A 26,265-nucleotide genomic window follows, 5' to 3' on the forward strand; every position below is an offset into this window, starting at 1 on the left:
TTTTTTCAACAGTTTTTCTTTTATTTGACACTCCATAAAAACATTTCAGTTTTTCTTTCACATTCACAAGATCTTCAGGGAATTATTGCTATTTCCCATATAAAAAAAACAAAGGTCAACGGACAAAGCAGCAGCACATACCGAACTCCCTGCAGACACAGAAACTCAACACAAAAGACAGTCGGTCCCCTTGTGAGAGACAATTTTATCAGAAGAAACATTAGGTGGGAGTGACCATACATATGACAGCAAGCCATGTAACACTGAACAAGACCACTTTTCTCCACATAGTACGAACCAGTAACACTTTGAAGGGGTCAGAGGATGGGGCTGAGACTTTTAGTCTAAATTCCATCAATTACAGTTTCAATGGATGGAAGAGTAACTTTGAGGAGGGTTAGACAGATGTTCAAGTATTATAGGGCAGTTCTTAAATAACAGATGAGATATAGTAGCTCAGCAGGATAGCCTGATCGCTTCATTTAAAGTCCCTGGTTCTCTGTGATAGGTAAAAGCACATACAGTACAAAGGCAAATGCAGAAACACGGGAAACGCCACACCTAAATAGATCAATGGTCCATGTAATTAAATATCTTGTCACAGAGAGTGGCCCAATGCCTGATGCTTCTGAGAAAGGTGAAAACCCCCTCTAATGCCCCTGATTCTGCAATAATAAAATCACAAAGGGAAATTTCTTCCTAACCCCAGCTTCAGATCAGCTTAATCCCTGACGCATGAAAACAAACAACAAGGAAAAAGGCAAAACGAATATTAGAGTGCTTGCCTTCCCTGTCATTTCAAGGATTGTGCTTTTCATTTGACTTGATCTTTCCTGATACAGTTGTTTATTGCTTACCCTTTAAACAAGGCTGTTACAATTTTTCAAAGAGACAGGAACTGAGAGACAGTTGTATGGGTCTGACCCGTTTACGTGGAAGGGGTTCCATTGTTCCCTAGGGGTCTGGAAGTACAGTAGTGGTTGCACTCTATTAAAAACTTAGAAAAGCAGTGTTGTTTTGTTTGTTTTTAAAGAGGACATTAAATCTTTAGAAAGCCAGCCCTGTGTACATCACTTTTGTTGGTAGTCAGTGTCCATATACACAAGTTTTCACCCACTATGACTATTCTGTTTTGGAATAAATCAGTGAGGGCTTCTGTATTGCACATTCATGAAATGTTCTTATTGGAATCACAGTTGGTAACAAAGGAACATATTATTTCTAATTTCCAATAGGGTTTAGCATGATGAAGATGCAGTAATAGGACTAAGTTTTAGCTGATGGACAGGAGAACGAATGGGCACAGAACTCAAGACTGAGGTAGGAAATGTGTAACATGAGCCTTCGAAGTTTTTGCTTAAAGTCAGTTCTTCTGCAAAAAAAGACACAGCTTCTCTTTTGCATGAGGCAACAGGGGGACTAGGAGTGGAAGACAGGATCTCTGACTCATACTGTAGTAATTGGCCCATGAAACCAAAATTTGGTGAGATCAGACTCCTACGTTGTTTGATGTAATCAAATGCCTCCTCCAGGCGGAACTTTTTCGTTTTCATGAGATAAGCCATGCAGATGGTGGGGGAGCGTGAAATTCCGGCTTCACAGTGCACCAGGATTTTGCCTCCAGCTCGCCTCACACAGTCTGGAAAGAAATAATTCATTACAGACATTAGTTCTCATTACGGACAGGAAGGATGCTGCAGTTCTCATTTCAAGGGACATTGAAAACAAAATGCATCATCTAGAAGAAGCCACATGTCCAGTCATCCAGGAGGAGGGCGAGTCCCCCTCTTATTTGATACACAAACAATTCTCTGATCAAGCAGAGATTAAAACAACAAGCAGAGATGGGTCTGAGTCAAAATACAGATTGGGATCTGCTTAAGAGCTGTCCCTTTGGCCCAAGCTCTAATTTTAAGAAGTCTTTTCCCCTTCTCTTCCACACAAAAAATTAAATTATCTTTTCCTACAAAGAAAAGGTGGAAAGTATCAGCAATTCCACAGCAATCAGAATGCTGTATTCGTTCAGCTTTGTGGGACAGAGTTTGGTACCCAACAGGCATTTGGATGATGCTGCCCTTGCAGCTAACGTAACATTTTCTTTGTTAGTGCTCAAAGTCATCAATGCACGGGCCCAGTTCTGCTGTCCTAACCCGGACAAAGCTGCCGTCATGCTCAGCAGGAATTTCACTTGGGATAGGACTGCAGAATTGAGTCTGATTGGGTAAGTTCACCTGGGCAACTAGTGTTTTCAGAAACAATGAACCTGAACCTCACTTTGGTTCTGAGAGACAACATTACAAGTATTTGCCCTCATTTGACAGCTGTGTTGCAAAAATACCCCCAAAACACCAACCTACAAACCCACGTTAAATGGTCCCAAACTGGAAAATAGAAAGTTATTGGGTTTGCACTGGGCAAGTATCTCAACCCATCTTCGAAAGTCTCTCAGGGAGCTGTCGACCGCAGTGTGTGAAGATACAGAATTGAGGGTTCATCTACATAGCAAAAATGACTGTTATAACACCAAACGAGAGGAGAACTACAGCACCATAACAGAGCATGCATCCGTTTGCTGGCAGGGCAGAACTGCTGTATAACATGGCTGGGTCACTGCTACATTATAGCAAGGTCTCTCAGCACTGTTGAGATAGGCTCTTAGCCAACGTGAAATACCATCTCTGTGCCCTGCCCCGGATCCTTTTGGTACGCCGCCCCCTCTCCCCACACACACACACTTATAGTTGTATGGGGATGCCAAGGAAGCCGCAGGAATCAAGCACCACAAAGTGCATAATAAATAGTATAAAGTCTCTAATTATAGCCCAGTTAAAGGATACTTGGACTTAAGTCAGGCTATAAATGGCTTGTGCAAACTACCGTTTTCCACATCAGGAGGCATGGAGGTTACTCACACAACACAATTATTGTTATTAGATTAAAGAAAAATGCTTAAAATAAGCTCCTTCCATAAAAATCTAGTTTGAAAATAGAAATTCTCTGGTCAGGCTGGCTTGAGAAATATGTTCCCGAGTTTACTGAGAAATGGAACATGAGTGTGTGCTCTATACATAACCCTGAAACAACATAAAAAGCTGAACATGTTATCGTTTTCCTTTCCCCTTTTGTCATCTGACGAAGGACCAAATCCTCGGCAGTTGGTTAAATTTAGTTGTTGTACAAAATAATCTGTGTGTGTGAACCGCTACAGAAATCTACAGTTCCCACTACGTTAGAAATAAAAAGGAAAACCAAAAGTTAAGCCAACCTCAAAGTGTTTGGAGAGTTCTAAGTGACTCAACTTCTACCAGAAGAGGGGGAAAATCATAATAAAAAATCCCTACTGATTGTAGTGCACTGGAGTTTCCCCTTAAAAATGTAAAAAGCCCCATAAGTCATCAGCACCAGAAATCAATTAGAGGCTAGAAATGTATGTTACAACCTACAAGCTACCCCTCTCTTTTTAAGAGTCCGCTGAATCTGAATGACCCAACTAAACCACCAGCAACAGACAGGCAGAAAAAAAAAGAGACTTCATAATTAACTTTGTAATTCCTCTCTGTTTTCCTTTCAAATGTTATTGATAGCACAAGTCTCCACCCACAAGTCTACCCCCATCGACTCTGTGTTTTACATTGTGGCTTCCTTCTGTAGTGCTCCACACAGTTAATTGCCATGCCATTAACCCTATCTAGGTCTGTCCAATATCCTGGGGGTGAGAGGGGAGGACTGGATCTTTCAGAAGGCCTCCCAATTTGATGCAAGACAGGGTTATTTAAAAGCAAAAGTTAAAGGGTGTGTCTACAGAGGGACAAAAAACCCTTAGCTGGCCTTGGTCAGCTGACTTGGGCTCACAGTCAACGCTGAAAAAATGCTGTTTAGATGCTCCCCCCGCCCAGGGTCCCAGAGCTCAGGCCCCGGCCCACGCCCAAAAGTCAACACAGTAATTTTCCCCCATGCCGTCCATGCCCGGTGAGCCCAAGCCAGCTGAGCCAGGCCCACCACATGTGGGACACGGATCTTTTCTCCCTGTGTAGACATACCCTAAGTTACTAAGCACTTGTCTACATGTAAAATGCTCTAGCGGCACCAGTGCGTCAATGCAGCTGTGCCACCGTAGCACATCAGTGTAGACGCTGCCTACTCTGATGGAAAGGGTTCTCCCATTGGCGTGGGCAATCCACCTCCCCGAAAGGCAGTAGCTAGGTCAATGGAAGAATTCTTCAGTCGACCTAGTGTTATCTGCACCGGGACTTAGGTCGGCTTAATGCCACCTCTCAGTGGTGTGGATTTCTCACCCTCCTGACTGAGATAGTTGATAGACCTCATTTTCTCATGTAGACTAGGCTTTAGTAATCAGAATGATTTAAAGGAGAAGCAAGGCCAAAATGGCTCTGCAATAATGTGGACGTGCTGTGTTTGTACAGCACCTGCCACAATGGGGTTCTGGTCCATGACTGGGACTCCTAGGCACTACTGCAATACAAACAAATAAATAAATAAGCTAACCCTGCATTCACTAGGAATCATGGGCTTTATCCAAAGGCCAAGGAAGTCAGTGGGAGTCTTTCCATTAACATCAATAGGCTTTGGACAAGGCCCGATGTGCAGAAGGCACCCCCATACGAAAGCTAGAAGGAAGACCATCGTCTTTGGAAACATTCCTTTATTGGGCTGAAATTACATGTGTGTTTGCTACAGTCTTACGGACACCGAAAGAAACCTCATATAATTATCTCCAGCACCATCCCATTGCCCCTGCCCTATGCATGCCCGTGGTCTGTGCAACTTGATACCACTGAGTTGCTTTGTCCCGTCTTCCTCCTACAAAGCCAAATGTAAATCATATTTATCCTCAAATTCTGCTCTCTACTCAAATCTGGAAGAGAGACCTGGAAAGAAACTATGCTCCCAGTCCACATTTTCCTTATTTGCCTGCTTTTAATTCATCTGATGATGAGAAAAAAATATCAGTCTAATTTTATACATGATTAAAATAAGCTTGGGCATTTGCAATGACATCTAGGAATGCGTGAAAATAATCTGTGCTTTCCCTTTTCTAGGAATGTGTGTAAATTAGTTGCTGCATTTAGCTAGAAGAGATTTTTTTAAAATGAATCTCATTTACAAGAAAGAACGGTTAAATGCAGTTTTCCCTTTCAAAAGTTAATTTGTACGCCAATTCCATATGGATTTTGCACGCCAATTCCATATGGATTTTGCACGCCAATTCCATATGGATTTTGCACATAGATCTAGATTTAGTATTTAAACAGCAATTTTCATATTCAGACACAGATATAGATCTAGTTTTTAGGTGTGTTGTCTAGTGGTTAGGACAAGAGAAGGCGATCAGATTGCTGGGTTTTATTCCTAACTTTACCACTGATTTATCATGAAACCTTAAACAAAATCCTTAACCATTCCATATGTCAATTTGCCCTTAAGTGAAATCAGTATAATACTTGACCGCATCATGGGCCTCTCATGATTTGAAAAGCGCTTTGAGTTCCTTGGCTGAAAGATGCTATAGAAGTATAGAGTATTTGAGATTTTTTAAAATTCAGTGACTCTTTTAAATATTTTTTAAAGATACAGTAGAATAGCTATACCTACCAATGAAATCTATGGCTTCCTGGAAGTGAGAGCTGATGTCTGCCATGTGACTGTCCTCCACTGGGATCCATTTATAACAATATTGCTCTTTAAAGGACTCTGAACCTTTCCTGGAGACATTGAGCAAGGCTGTGATGTGCAGATTGGCTAGGAACTCACACTTGGAAGCATGGTAGGCACTGCCAAGGTAAAGGAAAGGCAGGATTTCAACTGGACCACCCTAGAAGTTAAAGAGAAAAATATGTTATTTTGCTTTTTCCCACCCCCCCAAAGTGAGCTTTGTCTTAAGTTATGGCAGAATCATTGAACAGAGAAATTGGGCTGAGCCAGCGTGGGTGCTGACTCCCTGTCTGGTGGTTTTAGATCCTGGCCAGTGAATCATTGTAATGGCAGAGCCCACACAGAAAAAGGCTTTCATTTTCTTGTCCATCCACAGCTGTAAGGTCCGAAACCAGTTCCAGCCCACTCACACACATGATGTTTCCTGCTTTCTTTAAAGTGCTTCCCCTTAGAACCCACCCAAAGTGCTTTCATATGTGAAGCTAATTTCCCTGGAGAGTTTGCGGAGACAAGAAGGTGCCATTTCAAAGCAGTGCACAAAGGTGTGCACAGAAAACCAGTTCGTGCGATCAGTGCAGGGCTTGGAACCCACGCACACCAAGTATGTTAACAAGAAACCTCACAGTACCCAATTTGTAACCAACAAAAAAACCCAAAAAACAAACAATCCCCCTCCCCCCACACACTAGACTTCCAAATGCCTAGATGTGTGTGTGTGTGTGTGTGTGTGTGTTTATTGTATGGCTGCTTTGAAAGCAAACCTGAAAACATAAATGGATTGAAGAGTAAAGCACCTTTTTCACCCACACCTAAGAGAGACTTGCACAGTGACAGCTGGTGTCTGTTTGCAGAGCCTCCCCTGACCTCAGTGACAAAGCTTAGCTTAGCTGCCTCCATTTCCTGCACGCCTAAAAGCAGTAACATGGAGGCACAGAACTCTGCCACGTCATATGCACCACACACTCACTGCTGCTGCTCTCGGCCACCCACAGCTTTCTGCCACCAGAGATGTAATCTCTGTTCCTTCTTCCACGAAAGGAAGTAAATACTAGATGCGGGGGAAGGGGAGAAGAAAGGGAACAAAACCCAAAACACAGCCTAACAGAGAAGCATTTCAAAGACTTGGCAGGTAACTTTCCCATGGTGCGCTCACTGCACAGCACCTAGGCTGAGCGGCACTGCCTTCATTCGCAGTATGCTGAATACCTGCCTTAGTCTGGCTATTAATGCCGTTATTCAGCACATGCTGGGAAAGCGGCTGGAATGTGAGTGCTTTCCCTTTGCAGGTCACCTCAAGACACCCCCCAAAAGAGTGCCTTTTAGTCAATGTTTTGTTCAGCGGTCAAAAGGAATGAACATTCTCAGCCTGCTCAGGACAAAACCGGCCTCCAGGTTCAAGAAACAGAACACCACTGAACAAATCGTCTAGACCCCAGACTGAGAGCTGTAATCAGAAGTGTTCCCCTGGGTGTGTTTGTCTGTGTGAGGATTTCCCCAGTGGAAATCCCACAAAGAGGAAGTACCACAGAGAAATTGATCTTCTAAACAATATAGTTCACAGAACCTAGTCCTCCCACTCTCACTCTTACGAACAGCCATAGTGCATCAGACCAAAGGTCCATCTAGCCCAGTATCTTGTCTTCCGACAGTGGCCAATGCCAAGTGCCCCCAGAGGGAATGAACAGAACAGGTAATCATCAAGTGATCCATCCCCTGTCGCCCATTTCCAGCTTCTGGCATATGAATAGCCCCAGTAATTTCAACTGGGCTACTAGAGGTCCCAATCCAACAAGGTGCAGGGCACCCACAGGTCCCTTTGGAATCTTGTTCCTGTTAAAATGAATCTGCATCTGTTGCGGATTGCAGGAGTGGTTCCTCGCATGTCATATAGGGCAGTAACTCTCAACCTTTCCAGGCTACTCTACCCCTTTCAGGAGTCTGATTTGTCTTGTGTACCCCCAAGTTTCACCTTAAAAACTACTTGCTTATAAAATCACACATAAAAATACAAAAGTGTCACAGCGCACTATTACTGAAAAGTTGCTTACTTTCTCATTTTTACCATAGATTTACAAAATTAATCAACTGGAATATAAATATCGTACTTACATTTCAGAGCAGTATAAACAAATCATTGTCTGTATGAAATTTTAGTTTGTACTGACTTCACAAGTGCTTTTTATGTAGCCTGTTCTAAAACTAGGCAAATATCTAGATGAATCGATGTACCCCCTGGAAGACCCCGGTGTACCCGCCAGGGTATGTGTACCCCTGGTTGAGAACCACTGATACAGGGGACTGAAAAGCATTGGAGATCAAAGGTAGATAGATGCATAAGTCCTTAATGGCTGATAATACATGTGGCGGTTCTTTTCCTGTCCCTGCTTTAAGATTTAAGTCCCCTAGAGTGACATTTGTTGCTTAAGGATTTTGAAAAGGAAAGTCTCCTTTTGCTGACTGTGACGTACTTGCCAGTGTAATGAGAAAGTCAACAAAATATAATCTATGCGCTAGCTGTGTTGGTTTGTGGTTTTCCTTGTTTTGAAAACACTAGTGCAAGGTACTACTGAGCAGTATTTGGAACAGCTCTTTACTCGACATGTGGATTGCCGATTCACACTACAATGGCTTTTTTACTAGCACCCAGGTCTGTTTGCATCAGTAGAGGTATGCAGATATTTCACAAGGTAGATCGATAACAGATGCAGCTATCACTTGTGATCTACTTAGGGGCTTGAATTCAAGAGGCATCATGATTCCTTTGGCTGGCAGTACCTCCAGAGGAGTGGCCAAAGTTTCTCAGATCAAGATTTGGTTATTTCTCAGTGCGGCGGGGGGCGGGGGGGGGGGGGAAAATCAGGTATTTACAAATATTATTGTCCCAAGATACCACAAAGACTATCTTGCACATCTGCAATTATGGATTTTTTAAAAGTAAGACAGATGGTATTTTGCTTTTTTTCCCCATTTCTTGGGATAAGTGAAAGCTCTCTCTGTGGGCTTAATCCTGTACCACAGAAGTTAATGGGAGCAGAAGCTGGCTCTGTGAAAATATTACGTATCACACACATATATATATATTTGATATCATAAATAGTTAGATTCTAAGGTAACTAAATTGTAAATTTTTTCCAACTTTTTTTTTTTTTTTGCATAATTTGGAGGTGTTGCAAAAAGAGGACAGAGGATTCCCTAATGCCTTTCCCTTTAAGCCCGTAAGAAATAACCTACAACTAATCTGAACCTCAGAAGTGCAGCAAATGCTACGTTCTCCTTATCCGTTTCCCTTCCCCTACAGCATTTGTCAGATCATTTTGAATGTGTTTGCTCTGTTAAATGGTATTTGCTGGCTCCAGTCCTGGTCTCAAGCCCTCAGCACTTAAGACCCCAGGAAAACAGGAAAAACCACAGACCCATTCTTTGACAGCTTAATTGAAGCACCAGATGAAAATAACAGAGTGAATAGTCAATTATAACAGGAAGCCCTGGAAAATGTCTAGGTGGGGGAGGGGACAGGGAGAATTATTTACAGCTTCCCCTAAACACACCTGATCATAAGCCGGTTTGTGGTTGGTGCTCTGCTTCTCACAGTGGCTGTTGAGGTTTCTCTCCATTTCATTTCTCTCTGGGGAAATGGGTTTTACATCTACACAGCACTCAGGATATTGAGAGTAAAAGGTTTCATATCCCCCTAGGAAAAAACAGAGAGAGAAATATGAATTTTCAGGTTTCTGAAAATTTAGTTAATTAAGCTGGCTCAGAAGTTAAGCTTCCAATAAATCAGAATACTGCATAATAAATGACCACTCCCATGGGGTGTTCAATAACAAAGAAAGTTCCATTCAGTCAAAGTGTTTGTTTAAAAAGGCTTTGTGCTCTCAAAGAAAAAACTGCACTATAGCTAACAATTATTAACTTGCTAAAAAGCTGATGGATACAGATTAAAACCGTTTGTGAATGTAAATCTGTTGAATCTGGCAAAATATTAACTTCATGAGGACTAACCATTTAATGTATTTTATAAATTATCAGAATTTTTAGCACTTGAGACAGAAAAGGAGATTGCTAGCCACAGTTTTCATCCTCTGAATATCAATTATTACTCTATGCATTGTGACAACATAAATAAATAACATAAATGAATTCCATATATTTGCATTTTTATATGAGTATAAACATATAGGAGGTGTTTGCACTGTGATGATTAATTACACAATCACAAGGGATTGAAAGTTAATGAAGATGTTTTGAATGAAATCGATCCATTAAATAACAGCCATAAAACTTAATGAAATCCTGTGATAGCCTTTGACAACTGGATAGCCCCATATGAGCTATTCTGCACCGTTTAAGTACAGTGTTATATTCATTGCGTTGCTAATGAAAAGGAATTAATCCTATTATTACATTGTAACTCAAAGTTTGTCATTAGCTAAACTGACATCTATTTCACCACCGTGAATATTCTGCACATCACTTTCAAGCGTGAATGTGAACAGTTGGAACAGAAATCATTTAAAAGCCATTTTTTGTACTTTATTAATTGCACCATTTAGTGAGTTTCCAGTAAAAGAAAAAAGGAAGAATAAGTCTTAACAGTAAATTTAATAATCCTCAGGAGTGTGGCCCTTAAGTAAATAAGGCCCCCAGACCAAATAAATGCAAGATATGCTTAGCTGACTTGCAACCGTTTATTACTACTATACACGATGTCAGTGCAGGGTACCACATTAATGGAATTCCTCAAGAACAACAGAAGTGCTAAAGTTTTGAATGACTGCATAAGTAATCTGGATGTATTCGCATGGTACAGTCATGCTGACATTTTAACCTGTGTCTCAGATGTCTAATAAAAAGGACATATGCTGAAATTCATGTTGCTCTTAATAACACGGGTGCTGGAGGTGCAATATTTTTTCTATTTTCTTCAATGGGCTTTAGATCAGGCCCTAGAAGGATAGTAATCCCATCCATTCATAATTCAGAAGTATACCTTTCCACCTACTGCAAGACAGTGCAACCCTTTGCCAGTGAGCATGCAGTGAAAGTCACTAGGTCAGGAGGCAAATTAATAAATAAAATACAGGGCTTTAAAGGGGCTAATAAAACAATATCCAGGGCAAATAGTGTTGGCTCTTTAGGTAAGTAACCTCAAACTCACCCACAACCATGCCTTGAAATTGCCTCTCAAAACCCCTGCCTCTCAAAACAACCCAAACACCAGCGAGGTTTTGATCAGTCTTCCTGATGGCCTTGCGTAGGAAGAATCTATGTTATTTATATATTTAACCATTATATCTATTTATGACCCATATTGTTGTTTTTCCTCTTGAATAAGCATAGAAATCCGCCCAAGAGAAATCTAGATATGTTTTCAACAGAGACACAGATTTCTCTTGGGCAGATTGTGGGTGCAGCCGGCAAATGGTTAATTGCAAGCCTTGGGGATCAAGATATTTGCAGACCATTCTTAAAATGAGTCATCCTCTCCCCCCCCTCCCCAAACCTAACTTCCTTGAGGTCATTTCTGCAAATACTACATTGCTCATCACATTGAAGCACAGTACACATCTCTATTTTCATCAATCATTAACATAATTCTTGTTATATGAAGCTAGTACCACTACCCAGTGGTAAGTGATTTATTGTTTTACCCTTCCATGACCCCTCCCCCCCACCCAGAGAAACTGCTCCTCCACACATGGAAGATCTGACACATTGATCTCCTAGAGCTAAACAAGTAAGGGAGGCTTACAAAAAACCCACCCAAACAGGCATGACGCTACTCAGTACTAAAAGCAATTCCCTATAGAATTGTGCAGGGCACTGTGATTAGCTGACAAGAGTCTGACTCATGCCTCAATCTCATCATAACTCCCTGGGTCAGACCCCAATTAGCCACACTTTCCCCAGTGCCCCCTCTCTTCATGCCACCCCCTTGAATGGTAAACAAGGATGACAGGGAGAAAGGTTAAGAACGGTCTCTCTTATGGCTCTTCGGTCTCTCTTATGGCTCTTCGTGTTTATGTCTTCACACTACAGTCAGATGATTTTTAACACAGTTCAAAATACAGACTGAGGCTTTAGGACAGCCTGCCTACCAAAGCCAGCTACAGCTTCCAGGAAAAAAACCCCTCCAACAATCAACAGGATGATCCATTTCACATACCTGGGGTTAGGCAGCAATGTTAATGTTACTGAAAACAAAATTAAACTGTTTTCTGACCAGTGATCAGAGAGTTTCAAAAGTGATTCTTATTTCTCCCTGGCATTTCGGAAGAAGGCATCTCCCAGAACCACCGTGACTTCTAAGGGTCTCTCTCCCTACTGAGTCAGCCTAGCTGCCCACTGAGTCAGCCTGGCTTGTTTCAAACCGCACCATTTCCTAAATGCTGCTACATATTTTATGTTCCTGCGTGGTGGACTCAAGCTTCCAGTGTGTTTGCTGGAAATGAAACAGGGTTGAGGGGGAAAGGGGAAGAGAGTCTGTAGTTTTACTAATTAAGGGAAAGTACTTCTACACTGAGTGGATAGAAAACATTTTGCAATAAAACCCCTACATTTCACTCTTCCTCAGACATATTACACATCCCACAAACACAACTTCAAAGGGAGGGGCAGTGCATTAGGAGGGAAAAGATGGTCTCGTGGTTAAAACACAAGACTGAGAATCAGAAGATCTTGCTCTTTTCCCAGCTTTTCCTGAGTGACCTTGGACAAGTCACTTAACCTCTACCTCACAGGGGTGTTGAAAAGCTTAACTTGGCATTCGGAAAATGCTTTGAGCTCATCCAAGGGAAGAGGATATAATATTACTACATATTCCCATCTCCGGTACAAGGGCCTTCCTTCAGCCTCGTACCACGGAATATATGCATGTATCTCATGCAACTACACTCCTCTCTGTTGTGTTGTTCCTTATATGACGCACAAATTGCAATGAGAATATGTGAACAGAAAAGCTGATCAGATTACCCTGTGGTCACTAAAAGATTACACTTCATGCTTATCAATGAGTTTGTAATTCACACAGACACCTATTATTTAAAACTTATCCGCTCCTCACTTACAAATGCCCTAGTTTCCCAGCATTTGCTGCAATCATTTGTTTGTTTATTGGGAGGGATTGGAAGCCTTTTTCTTTGTTTGAAATATCTACTCTACATTTTAAAATCCTTTCAGGTATAAAATCTTCTGCTGTTTTCTGGAATAGAAAACTGCAGCTTAAGAGCTGCAAAACCACAAGATGAAGTGTTACTGAAAAAGTATGGAACAGGGCTTCTGTTTCTTTACAGGGATCCCTCCCTCCCCTTTACTAACAGCATTGAGAAGAGCACAGGCAGACAGGATTTTTGAAAAAGGGAATGAAAAAGCAAGGGTAAAAAAGACAAAAGCGTTAGGAGGAGAAATGAAGGAGAAGGGTGAGCAGGGCGGACAGAAGAAAGGGCCGAGTGCTCATTTTTATTGTTTTATGACCCATGCATGACACAAAAGACAAACAAAAACCAGCAATGAAAATGCTATAAATAGTCACTGGGAGTACTGTGTTGGTGACATCAGCCACAGGAGTCTCACGCTGGGGCAATACTGCGGGCCCCAGAGGAGTCTTTATAGCACTGTTCTTCACAGATTGCTTAGGTGTTCTCTGCTCTGCTGAACACGGGAACAGACTACTTGGGGTTTGGGTTTTCAGTTGCACGCAGGAGTTATGACATGTCTGACTGAGATAGTTTCCCCCATTGTAGAGGATTTCAGACACCCGGCAACACTGCCCAGCGAAATAATCCATTGCTCCCTTTTGGTAGAAAGAGGAATTCATCCCTGAAACAGGGCAGGCAGGTTGGAAAGAGCCCGGCATAATCTTACCTGTGTGACTCATTAACCCTGCAGATAGCTCAAATCCACATCCACGCTGAAGCCACCTGCTTCCATGGTCATGAACCCCCCCCCCCCCTACACACACACACGGTTCTTATTCCTCAAAAGGTGGCTTCGGCCACCCTCACATCAGCCCCTTAACTCACGTCTAGTTAGGGACAGACAGGCCGGGGTCTACCAGGGGGTGATTTGCAGGGCGGGGAAAATAAATGAAATGAAACTTCAGCGTGACCTCCCGTGTGTCAAATATTGCTCGTGTCCCCAGCCCAGGGGTGGCCGCTGCTCTTTCCGTCTGCGTATGTCGCCCTGCGGGGACCGGCGCTGTTACCTGGCTCCACTGGCCGGAGGCTTTTGTCGGATTTCGTCGCTAGAGAAAGAACAGAGCGGGGCCGCTTTCCCTCCCACCCCCTGCACTGCGCTCTCATCTCTCCCCTCCCCTCCCTTGTTTTCTATTCTACCCACCTCCCCCTACCTTTCTACGCCCCGATTCGCCCCCAGTTCCTCGGCCCATCGCCCCGCTGACCTTTCAGGAAGCAGACCCTGGCCCCGGCCTCCGGCAGGCTGGACAGCAGCGCGTTGAGGACGATCTGCGCCGTGCTCTCCTTCTTCAGCTTCTGCCAGTGCCCGGTGCCTTGATCCAGGACGACCACCGCCGCCAGCCGCGCCGCGGCCGCCCCTTCCCCGGGCAGCAGCAGCCGGGTGCGGGCCGCCTCGTCCGGCACCACGAAGTTGAGGGGCACGGGCCCGCCGCGGGCCCGGCGCATCACGACCGAATTGAGGTTGACATTGAGCGCTCCCCGCAGGCGGGAGGCCGAGTAGGACAGGTAGGGTCTGCAGTCCAGCACCAGGCAGCGGGAGGGCTCCTTCCGCAGGAGCTTCCGGAGCTGGCGGCAGTCGAGGGCCGCCACCTTCTTCATCGCGGTCTCCGGCCGCAGCCCCCCTGGGCTGAGCAGAGCCTCTCCTCGAGCGTCGCCAGCGGCGGATCAGGCTGCAATGAACTGGGGGGGGGGTCTCGCTTTTGCGTGGCTTAAATTGAGGATGGGAAGGGAAGGGAGCGGGGTCCCCTCCGCTACAAGGGCCGGGGGCTTAAACGGGCTGGGCTCGAGCGGTTACAGCCGGTCCCCCGATCCCCCCTGCCTGCCGCTGCGGCGCGCCCGGCTCCGCCGTCGCATTTCCACCGGAGCAGCAGGGGATTCCGTTCGCCGGGGAGGAAATTTATCTGAATGGAACGCCGGCTCCTGACGGCACTGCCCATATAAGGAGAGTGACGCCACCAACGTTCTAAATATGGGCAACCCCCGCCCCCTCCACGCTGGGGCCACGGCCACTAAGGCGGGGTGGGGGAGGGAAGCGAGCCCCTCCCCCCCGCTCTCCCCCGTGAGCGGCGCCTGCGGGAAGGCAGAGGCGCTGCTCAGTAAAGAGTTAGTCAGAGCCGAGCAGAGGAAGTTGAAGAACGCCCCAGAAATTCTCCCGTCATCAGCCTCCTTCAACTCACTCATCACCGCGGGCCCCGCTGACTTAGTAATGAAAGCGAGGAAGCGGGATGGGGGGGAAGGAAGGGGGGGGGCGGAGGTTGCTCACCTTTCTTAGAATCTGGCCCAGGGAGAAGGGGGAGGCTTCAAAGGGCTGCAGCTACCTCAGGGGGCTGGTTTTAAAACCGTAGCTAGTCTCCTGATGAAAGACACCAACAGGGATGTAAATCGACAGGAAGCCGGGCCCTGGTTACAGACATCAGTGCCGAGCCCTAAAGCAGAGGCAAAACTGATAGAAACTGTGGCCAAGTGCAAATTCTAGGAGGGGTACGCTACCCCCGTGAGAAGAGCAGATTTGTCGGCCTGCACCCCGGGGGCTGCAGCAACAGTGGTGGCTAGAAGCAAGGCAGACCCCCAGTGTAGACAAGGCCTACGATACAGCACAGTCTGCGACAAATGGCAAAACACAGGGTAACGATCAAGGAGAATTAGTGGTAGGATAGGTTTGCAATGGTAATAGGTTTTAAACGGGGAGGAGGTGGTGTAGAGGTGGGTAGGACATGTGGGAATACATCCTGAAATACGTCAACCTCACCCCTTTTTTGCTTATTACTCTTACTTATATCACGACTAGATTCTAGATTATAAACTCTTTGAGGCAGGGGACTTATTTTACACTCTGCAAATCACCTAGTACACTTGTGGACGCTATAAGAATCATTATGTACTTAGATCATACCCTCTGAGACAGTATGGGTGAGGAGTGTATCTAGCCCAGTGGTTCTCAACCTATTTACCATTGTGGGCCACATCCAATACTACCTCTATGGCCCCGAGGAGGTCACCTGGGCCACAGCTGTGTGCTGATTGGGCCACAGGTTGAGGACCACTGACTAGTACAATGGGGCCCCAGATCCTGACTGGGACCTCTAGACACTACCCCAGTACAAATAATAACCACCACTTAGGGCATCTGATGTGACATTTTATTTCATTGTACATATGTTTTGTAAGATGACCAAATGGGCCCTGGCAATACCTGAAAGGTAGGCACAACCGCTACACGAAAGCATACGCTCAGAACCAAACTACAGCAGCCACTAAAGATGATACGGACACTAATTCATAACATTATGTATGTATGTCATTATTTAGCTGATGCCTCAAAAGTGTTCCAGGCAGCTCACAGAACATACTGAAGATGCCGTCCCTATCCCAAACTGCTTAAAATTTAAATAGATAAGAAATTATAATCTACCTTAATTTTTTCAAATACTACAAATATACCAAAGTGCAAGATTCATCCTAACGAACAAAATAAAGTAAAGAGGGTTATGATAAAGGGATAGGAGGAGAAGCGATATATCTATCTCCAGGGGGACTGCATTAGTCATACACCTCTGAAAAGTTAGCCCAAATTGCTTTGAATTTTTCAGGCAGTCTCCTTCTACGGAATGCCAGTTGTTCGTTAGCTGTGAGGTCAGCCACATCACCAAGCCACATATCAGTGGTTGGTGGGGATCAACTTTTCCATTGTGTAGGATTAATTTTTTAGCGACGAAAGCTGCACATTGGAACAACACTGCCTTGTTACCAGGTAGCCTCCAGGTATCAGGAATATATTCAGAATGAACCTTAGGGGGGAAGGCTCCCGTTGAGCCTCCAATATCAAATTGGTCCTTTGACCTACCTAATACCAGAAGTTCTTGATACGTAGATAAGATAGATTTTATGAAGTAGACAGACAACGTGCAAAGAAAATGTTTGAGGTGGCGTTAGGTACATGCTATGATTATTTTTATAGTACCCCCTTCCCCTGCCTCTTGTAATCTCTCCACATGCGCCAGACGGCTCCATCCACCCTGACAGGTTTCAGAGTAGCAGCCATGTTAGTCTGTAGTCGCAAAAAGAAAAGGAGTACTAGTGGCACCTTAGAGACTAACCAATTTATTTGAGTATAAGCTTTCGTGAGCTACAGCTCACTTCATCGGATGCATTCAGTGGAAAGCTTATGCTCAAATAAATTGGTTAGTCTCTAAGGTGCCACTAGTACTCCTTTCCATCCACCCTGACATTCCCCAAAACAGCAAGCCTTATGATGAGACAAAAACAGCCAATCAGGTGGTGCCGATGATGATGAAAGTCTCTGGTGAGTGGGTCGAGGCTACATGCCCCTGCTACCTCTAGCAGCTTGAATGTAGGCAGGCTTTGCATTCCCAAAGCACCTTCTATCCCACAGTCTCAAAGCCTCATCCCCAACTCTGAGGTAGGTAACTCTTATCACCATTTCGCAGGTGGGGAATCTAACAGAGAGGTGAAGTCTCAGGCACAGGAAGTCTAAGGCTCAGCGTGACCAGAACCCACATTTCCTGCCTCCCAGCCCTGAGCTTTAGCCATGGACCACTCTTCCTCCCACTCAGGGAATCTCATCTGTAGAGAGGTTTCAGAGTAACAGCCGTGTTAGTCTGTATTCGCAAAAAGAAAAGGACGACTTGTGGCACCTTAGAGACTAACCAATTTATCTGAGCATGAGCTTTCGTGAGCTACAGCTCACTTCATCGGATGCAACTGTGGAAAGACTTCCCCCCTTAACATTTACTCCCCCTGACTGAAACAATCAGTGGGTGTGAAGCTGGGAAGTTTGGAGACCAGGCAAGTGAACTCACCCTCTCCAACTAATCCTTCCTTATTCATGTCCACAGAACACAATGGAAGAGGAAGAGAAGGATGCAGGAAAGAAGATGCAAAGTTCCCCTGCCCAAGAAGCGGGGGAGGGGGAAAACCAGTCACACGTCTTCTCTTACTCTCAGGATGGAAGCACAAGAGAAAAGTGAGGGGGTAGAGGAGGGAGCCTGACTGTCCCATTCCCCAGCCCACCCCAGCCATCTGACAAAGCCCATGGTTACTGTGTTAAATGACTGGGACTCTTTCCTATAACACCCCTCTCACATTTAGGAATACATCAGCAATACAGGACCTGATCCTGTAATTTATTGAGTGCATGGGGTTAGTCACGTAGGGGCTGCAGGACGGGACCCAGACTGTTCTCAGTTTGGTGTGAGGCATTGGTGTGGTTCCTTTATTTTGCTATTAGCAGGTGCTCAAAGTGAGAAGAGAGAAGCGGGTTGGATTCTTGTAAAGGGAAGTGGTTGAGCAAGCCAAAAACCACCCTGGTTTAGGTAGGAAACTCCCCTCCCCCATTCTGCCTCCCTCCTGCACCTGCCATCATTACCTCCTGCTGCTGTGTTGTCTCTCCCCTCCTCCTCCTTGTTAATCTCTCTGGCTATTTCTTCCATTGTTCTGGGCTTTTTTATCAGCCCTCTGGGAGCAACTGGTCTCTTTCCTTTTATTTCAGACTATTTCCTTTACATTATTTCATTCTTTCCCCCACAATCCGAGACTCTTTGTTTCTCCTTGTTCTTGGGAAACAATGAGAAACTTTTCCTTTGTATTTCAGAAACGCTGGCACTTGGCTCCTGCTAGAGAAAAGGGTCAGAACAAAGCTTAACTGTAAATACAGGTAAAAGCTCCCACATGTGCAATATCCAGGGTACACTGTTCAAGAATAAAATGCTGCCTCTTAAAAGACCTAGTGTGCCTTTATTAAGAATATAATTAAAAAACAGCTTTAAAAAGGCTTAGTCAAATAAATAAACACTGCTCCTTTGAGCTCTACATATTTAAAGGGAAGAGATACGTGATCAGCCAGCTTTTCATGACCACCTGTTGTGTTTATTAGTATAATTATAGTGCATAAAGGCCCTATTGTGCTAGGTGCGGTATATGCCCATTGAAAGAGAATCTTTGCCTCAAAGAGCTTACAGGCTAAATAGAGAAGACTGACAAAGGATGAGAGAAAGGAAGTGCTGTTAGCCCCATTTGAGAGATGGGGAACTGAGGCACAGAGAGTTGAAGTGACTTGTCTGTGGTTACACATAGAAATCTATGAGAGCTGGACCTAGATCTCGATTCCCAGTCCAGTGCATTTAACCACAAAATCATCCTTCCCAAAGCAAAGTCCTTAAGCTGCTCTGCCCCAATTTGTGAAGCTAAATTTCAAATGTGAGAGAGACTCAAAATGAGGGACAAAACCGCAGAGCGGACAGCTTGACATTTCTTTTGAAGGCATATGAAGTTTTCCATAATCTCCCTTTCTAAATTCAAAATTGCTGATGTAAAATATAGAGCAGCAAGCAGCGAGATAGCAGGTTTGTGTCAGTGATGCTGGTAAACTGAGGTCTAGAAATGAAGGTAAATACATACCTGGGATTGAGAGATGGCTGGAAGACACCAAAAACAAGATTGGAGAGTTAAGAACACAGAGATTTGACAACTCTAATTCTCACTGTTCATAATCCTAATAAAACAGAGCAAATAATGAATTAATAATCCCTGCATTATAATTTCTCAGTCTGAATATAGTAACATTGTCAAGGTCTGATTTTTTTTATTGCTATATGCAATCAAAGATAAATGCATTCCATTACAATCTCCCACCTCGCTTAACGGCACCGCCAATGTGATTCATTGTTGAATCTGACCCTCTTTTCAGAAAGTTGTTACTAATTTGAGGACTTGTAATTGCACATGCATTTGTGATAAACTGAGTTAGTTGATCTCTGAAAGCAACATGTGTAGATTCCAGCAAATCTGCCATCGTAAATGGCTATTGCCAAGGAATTATGCAAAACTGGATTGTAAATTGTAAAATTAGGCACAACCAGCTGATGGAATTGGGGTTTTATTGTGGAATGAGTGTACCAGTCTTGGAATCTATTTCCAGCTCTGTCACTAACTTGCTTGTTCACCTTGAGCAAGTCATAACCATTCCGTGCCTCAGTTTCCCCACCCATTAATGGGGACAACAACCACCACTTTTCACAGTGCTTTGAGATCTGAGGATTGAAAATGTTTCTGATAACACAGATAGGGCTGGATTTTCAGAGGTGGTGAGCACCTGCAGCTTCCACTGAGTCTAGTGGGAGTTGTGGGTGCTCAGAACTTTGCAAAAATCACGCCATAAGTGGTTTTATGCACCATAGGCCTGATTTTCATCTTGCTTATACCCACATAACTCCATTCATAGCTGTGTAGTAACTCCTGATTTACAGCAGTAGAAATGGAGAATCAGGCTACCTGTCTTAATTCAGAAGGTGCTCTTTTTTCTATTATACCTGCTGGTAATTACTTCCACCTGTGGCTTTAAATTGAGAACAAATTTTATAATCAGTCATTCCAAATATATTTAGCAATCAGACTAACTCCTGGGTCAGGTGCTCTGATACTTCACAGAGCATGGACCCTTGCCTTTGTGTTAATGGAGTACCTTCTGAACACCTCTCCTGCCACTCATGAGTGCATAATCTCACCTGACTTCCTATTTCTGATCCCATAAAATCCCTCATGCAACTACGGCAATTGCGTACATGGAGAAGTATTTGTATATTTTAGTTGTCTTCAATGTGGTATAAAGCCCTTTTGCTTTCTTCATTGACTCTTCAAATCCTATCGATTCTTTTCCTCTCTCTCTCTCTCTCTCTCTCTCTCTGCCCGTATTCCACAGCACATGTTTATCTTCCTTTTCCCCTGGATGTATTTCTCAGTATCTTAGTCCTCCTCTTCCCCCAGCACATGCTCCCCTTCTCCCTTACGCACCTGCCTGGTCTGCTTTATTCATACTTCCCTGGACATACAACCTGGTTGTCTCTTTCTAGTCTTCCCTGAACATTTGTCTGCTGCAGGTGGCCATAGTCCCTCTGAGTAGTCTTTGCTTCCTCTCTATAGTGTAGTATATGATAGGGAGTTGGCAGATGACATTATTATAGTTTTACACGTTCTGTTTGACTGACTGCATAGGCAATTAGATCTTGGAGAAATGGTAGTATAGTGCAAGTTAGTGGGGGGACTGGGTTTTTTTGTTGCACTAGTTTTTAAGCAGAAATTAAGCAGACACTAAAGCTTGTTCTCTGTGCCTTGGTCTTTCTGACTCAATTGCTTCATCAGTGCCAACCTGTTGTCTACAGAATATAATTATGCAAGTTTAACGCACTGTACAGAATGTGTTCCGCATCCCTCTCGGTGCCTGATCCACAGAGAATGAATCTATCACGGTCCCTGCCTAAAGGAGCTAGCTCTTTAGCTCAAGATGGAGACTCTAATGGTTTTAGAGTAGCAGCCGTGTTAGTCTGTATCCGCAAAAAGAAAAGGAGTACTTGTGGCACCTTAGTCTCTAAGGTGCCACAAGTACTCCTTTTCTTTCTAATGGTTTTAGCTCTGTATGTCCCTGGTTCAATTCGCAGACAGAACCAAGTTGGTGGCGAGCAAACAAAACCAATACAGGAGTCAAAATATTGCATCCTCCTCTTGTAGTATCAGAGGCAGCTAGGCTGCTCCCGCTCCTTGTTCTTAGGAGTTTTACAGATCCCCAGGCTTTGTACAGACAGAACAATATGACCAGCCAGCTTCCCACAAAGCGTTAAGTGCGCTACAGACCACCATTTGAGACCTGCCATTTCTAGACCATCATGAGTTGAACTTTATACCATACAGTGCATCTTTGGAAAGATACTTTTTCCCCTAGATCTGCAAAAAGATCTAGGCCTTTTTCTACATTCTGTAATCTTGATTTCAGCATCTATTTATGATCTTCTGCAGAACATATGACCCTTTCTTGGTAGATTATCCTTGTAATGTAATAAATTATAGAAAAACTCTACTAATAGAACCCATCAATTTCCAGGATGTAACTTACACTGAATATAATTCCATTAGTGCAGTAGCTCTATTAATATTTCTAAGGTTTTTCCCTCAGTGACATTTTGAATTGTCTAAAAGGAGGAATCAAATCATCTGAATTTTAAAAGCATTTAGTTCCAAATAATCTCAAACACACATTTTTCATGAAGGGAAGGAAACTTATAAAAGAGTAGAAAATAATTTACATTCCTTAGCTTTCCTCATTTCTCCAAGGCTCCCACCTACTTAACCCCAGGTAAACTTTGTAGCAGCTTATGACATCCGGTGAAAGTACACTACAGCTTATTAAAATTTAAAGCCATTGCTCCAAGGGAAAACACTGAAAGCTATTTTATGGATTAGCCAGTGGTCAGGATGAGGCTTGTACTTTGTATCTTTTTGATACAACCAAGGGTCGGTTCTCGGCCCGGTTTTGTTCAATATCTTCATTAATGATCTGGAGGATGGTGTGGATTGCACCCTCAGCAACTTTGCAGATGACACTAAACTGGGTGGAGAGGTAGATACGCTGGAGGGTAGGGATAGGATACAGAGGGCCCTAGACAAATTAGAGGATTGGGCCAAAAGAAATCTGATGAGGTTCAACAAGGACAAGTGCAGAGTCCTGCACTTAGGACGGAAGAATCCCATGACCGCTAGAGACTAGGGACCGAATGGCTAGGCAGCAGTTCTGCAGAAAAGGACTTAAGGGTTACAGTGGATGAGAAGCTGGATATGAGTCAACAGTGTGCCCTTGTTGCCAAGAAGGCCAATGGCATTTTGGGATGTATAAGTAGGGGCATAGCCAGCAGATCGAGGGACGTGATCGTTCCCCTCTATTTGACATTGGTGAGGCCTCATCTGGAGTACTGTGTCCAGTTTTGGGCCCCACACTACAAGAAGGATGTGGAAAAATTGGAAAACGTCCAGCGGAGGGCAACAAAAATGATTAGGGGGCTGGAACACATGACTTATGAGGAGAGGCTGAGGGAACTGGGATTGTTTAGTCTGCGGAAGAGAAGAATGAAGGGGGATTTGATAGCTGCTTTCAAGTACCTGAAAGGGGGATCCAAAGAGGATGGATCTAGACAGTTCTCAGTGGTAGCAGATGACAGAATGAGGAGTAATGGTCTCAAGTTGCAGTGGGGGAGGTTTAGGTTAGATATTAGGAAAAACATTTTCACTCGGAGGGTGGTGAAACACTGGAATGCGTTACCTAGGGAGGTGGTGGAATCTCCTTCCTTAGAAGTTTTTAAGGTCAGGCTTGACAAAGCCCTGGCTGGGATGATTTAGTTGGGGATTGGTCCTGCTTTGAGCAGGGGGTTGGACTAGATGACCTCCTGAGGTCCCTTCCAACCCTGATATTCTATGATTCTGTGATAGTATAGCCTGTTAGAACATCTTTATAAAATAAAAGTCGTCTCCCCCATGTAGTTTCAGCTAGTTATATTTTTCACTCTGTGCTCTCACTGCTGTGTGGTGCTAAGAAGTTTTGCATTCCACTCCAGAAGTGGCTACATTTCACTGATGGGTGAAGTAATCATAGTTGATGTAAAGCACTTAGAGATCCTTTAGACTAATGTGAATGTGCAAGGATAATAAAAGTAACTTACAATTCAAAAGATGATGAAGGGTAATTTAAAATTTGAAGGGTAACTTCTTAGGCATGTGTTTGGTTCACATATGTACTGTGGGAACAGAGGACACAACTAAGGGCTTGTCTATACAGAAATGTTTGACCAGTTATACTGGTGTAGTTAAATCAATATAGTTATACCAGAATAAATCCCCATGTGAACACACTTACTCCAGCATAAAACTAGCTTTTTTCAGTTTAGGTTACACACATTTCCCAAGCAACATAAGTGAATTTAAAAATAATTTAAAAAATAGGCACTCCTATACCAGAATAAGAGTCTCCGTGAGGGGGGGTCAGACTGATATAACTATGCTGTTTTAAGTTCACACTGTAATATGTTTCAGAGTAACAGCCGTGTTAGTCTGTATTCGCAAAAAGAAAAGGAGTACTTGTGGCACCTTAGAGACTAACCAATTTATTTGAGCATAAGCTTTCGTGAGCTACAGCTCACTTCATCGGATGCATACTGTGCTTATGCTCAAATAAATTGGTTAGTCTCTAAGGTGCCACAAGTACTCCTTTTCTTTTACTGTAATATGTATTGGTATAACTCTTCTCCGGTAGACAAGCCCTTAAAAACCCACTTCTCTATTTCCCTAACTTCAAGTACATCGTATGCAACTTCTCTGCCTATAACTGAGGGTTTGGGAGCGGAAGGGAAATAAGGTGTCCCAAACCTGGCAGGGATTTCCAGATTTATTAAGAAATTTGCGGTCATAAATAAAAACCCTCTTGAGTTTCTCAAATTCCATCTGGGAAATACCCCTGCGTATGTAAGAATGCTGCAGAGCTACCACAAGTTCTTCAGAAAAGGAAAGTGTTTAGCCCTGGGCAAATATTCATAATGAACAATTTTTCCAATTAATTTCACTTTTGATTTCTGTTTCCAGGTTATCTGCAAACACGTGAAATTTCTATAAATCTGGCATCTTATATAGCAGCAGTGTCTAGAGGAGGCAGCTAGACTGGCCCCCCCCTTCTCATTCTAAACGGCTTTCATCACAGGCTTTGGGGTCCTGTAGAACCAGAAATATATTTTCCACAAATATTTCAGCCTAGGGATTGTTCACAAATTATGGACATCCACTGTCACTATTATTCATAGTTTGTAAGCGGGGAGGGAAATCACATGGTATCATTTCTGCTCCCTGATTGGCTGTCTGAAGGTTTATAAGTGTGTCTGGGGAGGAAAGCTTCTGGCACAAATAGCAAGTGATGGTGTCAATGCACCAGGCCTGTCAGTGGCCTGAGAATATGGGCGCTAGGCTTATGGGATTTGTCATGCTGACAAATATTGTCTCATTGTTTCCTTTGCGCATGCGCGCACACACACACACACCTCTCATGGGTCTGTCCATCTCCTTCTGCTGTCTCTTGTCTTATATTTTGATCATAATCTCTTTGGGGCAGGGACTATCTTTTTCTTCTATATTTGTACAGCATCTAGCACAATGGGATCCTGGCACATGACTGGGACTTCTACGCCAATACAAATAATATTCATCCAATGAATGGCCATTCTCCCAACATTTGTATGAACAAAAATCTATTCACAAGGAAAAGGGAACCAAAAAGGCAGTGGGAACACAGCTTAACTGGGGAGTGATTCAGCATTTGCCAAAATGTTTATGAAAGATTTCCCCCATTATTCCCTCTTCTCTAATGCTGCCTCACTTGAATATATCATCCTCCAAGCACAGCTTGTTGGTATTGTAGCTAACATGCTACATTGTCTGAAATTAGCTGTGATTTACAAGCTTTCAGTTTGCACTTCATACAGGAGCATATCTATGCTCTTTGCACCACAGGCATTTCCAAATGATATGTTCTATCTCACCCTGCCTTAGAGCCGGATGCAATGTGGGTGCTAGAAACACAGTCTGGGATGTGGGGGTGAAGAGATACTCTATAGTCCGCCATTCCCAAGGCTCTACTCACTCAGAAGTGTGTGTCACAGATGTGCCTATTTCCTTTCCTGCAGCCCACGGGATTCTCACAGAAGCCACCATAAGAACCACAGCCCTAACAGAGACCAGTATCAGGAATATTTTAAAGGGTCAGCAACCTTGATAGGCTCAACCTAACTGCCTCCTTTCAGAACAGTCTTACCTTCTTTTGGGGAAGATCACACAAAGTTTTCCCCCGACCGCCATTTCTTCACCTTAACATGGCTTGGGTCTTTCGCAATGTTGCGTGTGGATTACTAAACAACCAACTGATGTGTCCCCCACACTGAAGTTTCTGAAATCCTTACAGTACATCCACTGGCAATAAAAAAAATGTCCTTTTGAACTGTTCTGGACACAGCAACTGGCACCTCGGAAACTGTAGATGTCAAAAAGTGGCTTTGGCTTTTGAAAACGTAAGTTGAAGAAGGTCTATGTGCGAAAACTTTGACATTGCTCAACCCCACCACGCCTGTAAAACAGCTTGTGCCCACAAATCACATTTGTGACGGCTGATTTTCGCATTTGTTTTATTTAGTAACAAAATCAGACTGGCTACCTACACACTGCACAAAGCCTGCCTATCAAAAATATACTTGTAATACTTTTCTAGCCCATTCTCCCTTCCCCTTGCTGTGTCTAGTATTGTACTTAGCTTGTAAATTTTTGGACCAGGGATTGTCTCCGCTATATGTTTACACAATACCGCTCTTAACTGTCTGGGGCTTCTAGATGCTATCATAACATAAATACATAATTATAGCTGCTAGAGTGGTGCACTGATAGCCACCTAGCATCACAGATTTCTCACCATGAAACAACTTTACTTAGCGTAACTCATTTGAAAACATGTTTCCTTTGAAGGCAGTGAGTAGTATACAGCAAGTGGAGTTTTCTGTCATTTCCCTCTTTCCATTTTCTT

General features: G+C 43.7%; 1 protein-coding gene and 1 long non-coding RNA gene across 4 annotated transcripts; one reads left to right on the forward strand and one right to left on the reverse strand.

Moving 5' to 3' along the window:
• Window positions 1-19,338, reverse strand: DUSP5 (dual specificity phosphatase 5). 2 transcript variants are annotated; one of them, XM_037904961.2, is made up of 6 exons: window positions 19,287-19,338; window positions 15,133-15,222; window positions 14,075-14,549; window positions 9,222-9,364; window positions 5,614-5,833; window positions 1-1,639 (listed from the first exon to the last, which is right to left on the reverse strand). In XM_037904961.2, exons 3-6 carry the CDS (start codon window positions 14,466-14,468, stop codon window positions 1,239-1,241), a joined length of 1,158 nt encoding a protein of 385 aa, XP_037760889.1. In that variant the 5' UTR covers window positions 14,469-14,549; window positions 15,133-15,222; window positions 19,287-19,338; the 3' UTR covers window positions 1-1,238. The 2 variants fall into 2 exon arrangements, with proteins under 2 accessions (XP_037760889.1, XP_037760890.1); XM_037904962.2 differs by lacking the exon at window positions 19,287-19,338 and having other exon boundaries at window positions 15,133-15,268.
• Window positions 14,826-24,710, forward strand: LOC122466770. Of its 2 annotated transcripts, XR_006292566.1 has the most exons (4): window positions 14,826-15,072; window positions 17,111-17,172; window positions 18,481-18,514; window positions 24,288-24,710. It is a non-coding gene; the product is annotated as an uncharacterized LOC122466770 (long non-coding RNA). The 2 variants fall into 2 exon arrangements; XR_006292565.1 differs by lacking the exon at window positions 24,288-24,710 and having other exon boundaries at window positions 18,481-21,197.
• Window positions 24,711-26,265: the final 1,555 nt, after the last annotated feature.

This window comes from Chelonia mydas, chromosome 7 (assembly GCF_015237465.2).
Source record: "Chelonia mydas isolate rCheMyd1 chromosome 7, rCheMyd1.pri.v2, whole genome shotgun sequence".
Taxonomy (NCBI): domain Eukaryota; kingdom Metazoa; phylum Chordata; order Testudines; family Cheloniidae; genus Chelonia; species Chelonia mydas.

Excerpts from the sequence above, each read along its gene's own strand:
- DUSP5 (XM_037904961.2), bottom strand. The coding sequence starts at position 14,468 with ATGAAGAAGGTGGCGGCCCTCGACTGCCGCCAGCTCCGGAAGCTCCTG. Across the intron at positions 5,834-9,221 it reads ACAAACCGGCTTATGATCAG|GGTGGTCCAGTTGAAATCCT; the intron begins GTGTGTTTAGGG and ends TTTAACTTCTAG. Across the intron at positions 1,640-5,613 it reads GGAAGCCATAGATTTCATTG|ACTGTGTGAGGCGAGCTGGA; the intron begins GTAGGTATAGCT and ends ATTTCTTTCCAG.